This window comes from Grammomys surdaster, unplaced genomic scaffold, assembly GCF_004785775.1.
Source record: "Grammomys surdaster isolate TR1022 unplaced genomic scaffold, NIH_TR_1.0 150, whole genome shotgun sequence".
NCBI lineage: Eukaryota > Metazoa > Chordata > Mammalia > Rodentia > Muridae > Grammomys > Grammomys surdaster.
In genome coordinates this window covers 16,770,146-16,776,837 of record NW_021604608.1, presented here as the reverse complement: position 1 = coordinate 16,776,837, position 6,692 = coordinate 16,770,146, and the positions used below count along the sequence as shown (strand labels likewise).

General features: G+C 37.1%; 1 protein-coding gene across 4 annotated transcripts in view; it reads left to right on the top strand.

Annotated features, from left to right (window-relative positions):
- Window positions 1-6,692, top strand: part of Arap2 (ArfGAP with RhoGAP domain, ankyrin repeat and PH domain 2) — a 166,642-nt gene that overhangs the window by 118,857 nt on the left and 41,093 nt on the right. For 3 of the 4 annotated variants that reach the window (XM_028765222.1, XM_028765220.1, XM_028765221.1), the window contains 3 exons: window positions 1,608-1,713; window positions 4,972-5,119; window positions 6,552-6,620. In XM_028765222.1, coding sequence (XP_028621055.1) covers window positions 1,608-1,713; window positions 4,972-5,119; window positions 6,552-6,620 — 323 coding nt within the window. The remainder of the gene's footprint in view (window positions 1-1,607; window positions 1,714-4,971; window positions 5,120-6,551; window positions 6,621-6,692) is intronic. The other variant, XM_028765223.1, reaches the window with a different exon arrangement.

Here is a 6,692-nt window from a genome sequence, read left to right as displayed (position 1 = left end):
GTATATGCATATCAGAAATTGGTGCCAAGTGCTTTACTCCATTACTTTCACCTCATTGTTTTGGGACATTGTCTCTGACTGAACTCTGCATTCTAATTGGTTATATCAGCTTCCCAGAAAGCCCCAGGGATCTTGTATCTCTGCCTGCCAATGCTTGAATTTCAGGCCGGCACTACCATGCCTGTATTTTTTACATAAGAGTTCTGAGTGTCCACACTGAGGTGTCTATGGTTGCACAGAAGACTTTCTATCCACCAAGATACAACCTGTTTCCACTCATCCTGCATCCTATATGACACTGCTTTGCTTTGAAAATATCTACTTATTTTTATAAAGTACATGAAATGCCTTCTACCAGAATTATTACTTGATAATTGTTATAATGTTAATTGGATTTTATTAAACATGTGAGACTGTTTCTAAAATCATAAACCAGATGACATGGGGGAAAATGTTGGGATTACTCATAAATTTATTTGGTAATTTGGGTCTTTTCTCTTCCTGTTTTTCCAGCATCGTCTGTGGGTATGATATTTCCTTCTATAGGTCTCATATGCAGCCTAAATGTACACAGGAGACAAAACTTGGTATTTCTATTAGAAATGTTAAGAGGGTGCTAGGAAATATGTCACCTTTCTTCCATCCCTGGGGATCTTACAGAGCTTTTGAAGGGACTGTATACATTTAAGGAATCTTTGAAATGTCCATGGCTTTTCTTAAGTAATAGGTAGGGAGAATCAGGAAGTGAAAATGTGTAGCTTCCAAAGGTCACTGGGGATTGAACCTGAAAAGTGAAAGGTCAGCAAATGTTGTTGCTAAGAAGAGTGACTGGCATTTCCCTTGTTGGCTAAGAGATTGGACTGAACTGCTAGTCCACTTTTTCTGAATTCCACTATGTGGAAAGTTCCTAGTTCTCAGTTATGCCAGAGATTTGTCTTCTGGAGTTAAGAGGAGAGAGGGCAATCTTTTCTCATTTGTCTTTCAATGGACCAATTAATTTCTTTTCATGATAAAGACAGAAGGCCCATTATCTTCTAAATCTGAGTTATGGTATTAAGACCTATACATCACCTCTTCCACATGGTCCTTTTTATTTTCATCTGATTTGAAGGCAGCCAGGCTGGTAACAGGCCCTTGATGTGAATCAAAGGAATAGTACAGTTCAGAGTGTGGGATGTTTCATAGCTTTGGAAAGATATTTAGGATTTTATAAGGAAAAGAGGTCAGCATATCATTTTCAAATACAAATGATGAAGCCCCTCAGTAGCCAGATGTAACACACCTTTGGCTTAGCTCCTCAACATGTGCTAAAATTTGATTAATTTGTTGAATGTATTCCTGTTAAGATTTAAAAGTTCATAAAATAGGCTGTATCAAAACCATTTTGCCCTCCCATTTGGAAAACTAGAATATATGATCGGGTAATGCTTGAGCAGTTTTTATTTTATTTTTTTCAGAATTACAGTCAATTGTGTTAAATGTCGGAATGTGTTTCTCTTGAGACCTGATATATCATTTATATGCTTATAAGTACTATTTAAAATAATATAGAAAGATAAATGTACAATTCGGCTGATAAGTTTCAATGTCAGGAATTTTCTCCATAGATACACAAGATGAAAAGGAAAGAACTGGCAAGTACAAAGCCTTTATACGCTCTCTTCCTGGGGTCAACAGAGCAACACTCGCGGCTCTGATTGAACATCTTTACAGGTAGGTGGACTCCTGAAGTTTCTGCACATTTTAAAGCATGACCACTATCAACATGGAATTATCTTTTCAGTTCAAATATGTGTAGGTGAACTCCCATGTCTCATTGTGTACCCTTCAAGTCTTAAGACATTTACCTAACATTTTTGTAATTAAGGCATGCTTACAGTTGAAGACACCAGAGATGCCCTTAAATGAATAATGATTGGACACTGCACTCCTCTGTAGTCAGTTAATAAGCAGGAGACTGTCTTATTTTACAGTATAAATATAGCATATATCACACAGACCTGCTTCTGCTTAGAATGTATCAGGCAGATGTTTAAATGGGCAATTTTAGAGCATGTTGCATGCAACCACAAGGGAGAGACTGAATGACTGAACACTAAGGCCCAAAGTTCTTTAGCAGGGTGAAGTCTGAGAATACAGTGCTTTTAATTTGCCAATTTTATAAACTGTGGTATAACTGTTTTGTAAATAATATTAGCTGATTTCAAAGTGAGGTTGAGAAAGATCCCACGATATTTGTCTTTGGCAGCCAACTCTTCTCTTGTAACATGCAGACTCTTACCTCAAAAGTAGGGTTTTCTTTAGCTCCATTTTTTATTATTTTATTTTTTGGTGGTCAGGATTTTGAACGTTAAACATGACTCCATACTGAACTCTAGCTCCAGCCTGCAAAACCTAGATTTACATTGCATCACACAGATAACTGTCATAATATTCTTGGACAAAAATATAATATATAATTTCAGAATTAAGTCAGAGAAAATGAAGGAGTTGCCGTGTGTTGAGGTCCAAGGATTTCTAAATAATATTACAGAGCCATATGAACTACAAAAAGCCTTATATATAACAAAAAAATATATACACAAAGTGGTCCCAGCCACTCAAGAGATTTTACAAAAGAATTGCCTGAGCCTAAGAGAGCATCCTGAGCACTGTTGAAATTGTCTAAATGGGCAAGCAAGCAAAAGATTGAAGAAAAGCCCCATATGTGGGTGGAATATATCTTCTAAGACATATGAGTACTAGGTTGTATGAACATTGATAATTGCCTGGCAGGAGGTTGTGAAAGGCCTTGTAAGTCATTTATGGGCATTTGTATTTTTATAAGAAATTACTAATATAATCTGTTTTAGCACAGTACCTCCTGTAAAAGGACCACTTAAGAAGAGGCAGGGAAATCTAATTAGGAAACATTTTCTGCCGGGCAGTGGTGGCACACGCCTTTAATCCCAGCACTTGGGAGGCGGAGGCAGGAGGATTTCTGAGTTGGAGGCCAGCCTGGTCTACAGAGTGAGTTCCTTGGGCTCTTATGAGCAGGCCAGAGTAAGACTTTGAGAAGGCTACTTGTTAAATACTGGGGAACAGCAATATCTGGGTACCAGAAGTAAAGAAAACAATTTGCAGGATACACAGTTCATTCTCGAGATTAAGTCTCTCAGAGAAACTAAATATATTGACACGTAAAGAGGTGCATGGAGGGCTGGTTTTCCTGAATCAGTCTCAAGAAATTAAGGAATTGGGTAATGTCATCAAACGTGTAAGTCACCTTGGATGCCTTCAGATTGGTAGAGCTCTTAATTCAGTACCTGCCCTGGATAACAATTCACTTCTGCCATCAGTAGCAGCCACTTAATTCCACTCAGCACGTATTCATTATGCACTGCAGCGTGATTAAAGCAGGAGCCTCTGACGGAGATTCTAGCAACAGAGACAGCCGCAGGAGATAAATTTTCCAGATATTTACAATCTAGTGCAGTAAAAGTGCCAGGGTAGTCTGGAGGAGCACTCACGATTGTTACCTCTTCTTTTATTAAATTCAAGTTGCTTTTCCATCTTGTAAATCGTATAGGATGATTGCAGTTTCTTTATCCAGTCTCTGCTATGCAATTTTGCATTTCATTATAGATTTCTGACATTATCATATATATTACTCCCTCTTTGCATGCATCCTCTAGTGTCTCTACACAGGAGAACCTCAGTCAGGAGTAGTTTGCTCTCTCCTGGCCTCTTGGGGTATTTGTGTGTATGTGTCTATGTGGTGTGTGTGTGTGTGTGTGTTTGTGTGTGTGTGTGTATGTTATGTATATGTGGGTGGGTGTCAACAGCTAAACAGCTGTTCTCTATACAGTTAGTGAAAATCCAATAGAATCATGAACAGGTATTTGTAGTTGTGTTTCTCATTGGTTATTTTGATCCTTGTAATTCCCCCTTGTGGGAATGACTGTTGTTATGGGTGAATATTTATAGTGCTCATTACAGTATCCAAAAGTTATAGCTTACTGATTAGAAGAATTAATTTGCTTGTCAATATCTATTTATTTTGGAAAGGGATTCTTGGGGCTGAAGAGATAGCTCAGCAATTAAGATCACCTACTGACCATGCAAAGGACCCAGGTTCATTCCATTGTTAGCACTCATATGATAGCTTAAAAATAATCTGTAACTACAATTCCTGGAGAGTCCTCTACTAGTCTATGAGGGCATCAGTCACACATGTGGTACACATAATACATGTAGGCAAGATGCCCGTAAAATAAAAGAAAACAAAACACATTAACAAATAATAAAATAAGGGTAGTCTTAAAAGTTTCTAAGATGCGGATGGCTGTATTTTTAATTATACATTTGCTTTTGGAGATATTCTATATTGAACAACTTGAATAAAACCTGTTATGAAAGGACTTCATGTCATATAAAACCATTATTTAAATGTTGTTCTGTTAAAGGGAAAAGAGTTATCTCATCAAGTCTGGTTCAGCATAGCAGCCCTCTGATGGGATTGGCTGGTTAATGATAGATAAGCAACCAGCAATCTCTCCTTGGCTTTGATGAGTATAAGAGTGTATGTACTTAAATGAGGATGTGCTTTGTAGAAACTGTAGAATTGCCTGCAGCCTGAAATCCCTAGTTATAGGTCCAACAAGTCCTGTTAAAGCCTGTATCACCTTTACTTCCTGCCCTCCACCCCCATCTTTTATTTGTGATACAACTGCACACATTATTTCCAGCCAGGACTTAACACATGTCTTGTGCTCTGGATTTTGGCATGGATTGTTCATTGGCTGCCTGGTACTCAGAGATTGACAATATACAAACAGTTACAGCCAATGTGTGTGTGTGTGTGTGTGTGTGTGTGTGTGTGTGTGTGTGTGTGTGTGTATACTTACAATTATAACTGAGGATGTTAGCTTATATTCCTATGAAATTCTTGAATACAAATATGTTATAATGAAATATATTGTCCCTTAACAGGGTTCAGAAATGCTCAGAAATAAATCATATGAATGCCCATAACTTGGCAATGGTCTTTTCATCCTGCTTATTTCAAACTAAGGGACAAACTAGTGAAGAAGTCAATGTAATTGAAGATCTAATTAATAATTATGTGGAAATATTTGAGGTAAGAATGCTATGTCCTCTCCTTTTACGGTAGATTAAGCTTTGCAGCTTACAAAAGCCAATACTTATTTCTGGATTTTATTTAGGTCCATGTGAACATTTAAAAATAGAGACTATGAAGGATAGTTAGGTTTGAAGGTTTTAACTATAATTGGCTTTTAAAACAGTAACCATTTATTTAAATGTAGCAGCAGCTTTTAAATATTTTCACCATCTGTTGTCTGTTGGACAGCATACTATTTACAGGCTTGTGTGTGTGTTTCCTCTTCACTGTGTATATGCATTAAGTATGTCTACTGAGAGGTGTGAAGTTATGAATTTAACAAATTCAGTGATCAACAAAAGCCTGTTAAATGCTGCAATTAAAAATCATTCTGCGTTGTGGGTTTTATTTATTTATTTTTGTGTGCTCCGATTGGTGGAAAATTATGAAGTATTGTCTTATGGCTTTTTCTAAATCCTCACAAGTATTTATTTCACTTTTCAGTTTGCAGTTCTCTGAAGTGAGTATATTTATGTTTTCTTAGTCAACTCTTAGGATAGGAATGTTTTTATAGCTTAAGCAAGAGAAAATATGGAAAACAAGGGTAGACTTTAGTGGTTCCGAGTAAAAGTCCCATCCGCTATATAAATAACTCTCACACCACCTCTTAGGCCTAGCCTGGTTCAGAGCTTGCTCAAGTGATAATTTCTCCTGTTCTGTGGATACAGATGTACCAGATGAAACCAGATGAGTTGGTGTGACAGTTTAATAACCTTGAGAATTGTGCATTTTTTGCTATAATTAATCATAGGACTCCTTAGCACAGGAAGATAAGTGCTTTTGCTACTATAAGAGTTTGAACTGGAATTTCTGAGAGAGTTCATAGCAGACCTGCCTTTTCATTGCTCTTCGGTCTCTTCCTTTTTCCTCCTGTTTGTCTATTGTTTTTGTATTTTGATCAACAGCAGCTTCTTTGAAATGATCTGATGCTGAAATGAACAAAAATAAATGTGGCTTTACATGCTCTCTTTATTATGTTAATAAAGCTAAATGGTTCCTTCACAGTTTTGTAGAACTTAAGATTTCTATTACAAGTTTAATAAGCCCTTAAGGAATGTTTGGGGTGGAGTCATTTGTCTGGTTTCTCACCTGCAAGCACTCTCGGAAATTGTTTGTGGGAACCTGTGCTTGTAAATCTCTATGGTTTTCATGACTCTGCAATCTGATGAGATATCATCAAAGCATATTCCAAGCCCTACAAAGCTCTGTCTAGTTGGCTTCATGTTGCCCTTAGTTGGGGTTGCTCCTGTGATCAAGATGGTGCTAATGATGTCCATTCTGGTCTGTTTGTAGTTTATTTACTTAAATTCCTGAGGAGCTAAGCGAGGAAGAGCCACCTTGCTCTGTGTACTCTACATTATTAGAATATTCCAAATTATATTTTAAACAGGTTAAAGAAGACCAAGTCAAACAAATGGACATAGAAAATAGCTTTATAACCAAGTGGAAAGACACTCAAGTGAGTAGTAAGAGTTAGTCTCTAAAGACTCGAAAACAAAACTTTTGTAAATGCATTTGTTGTGTGCGTTCA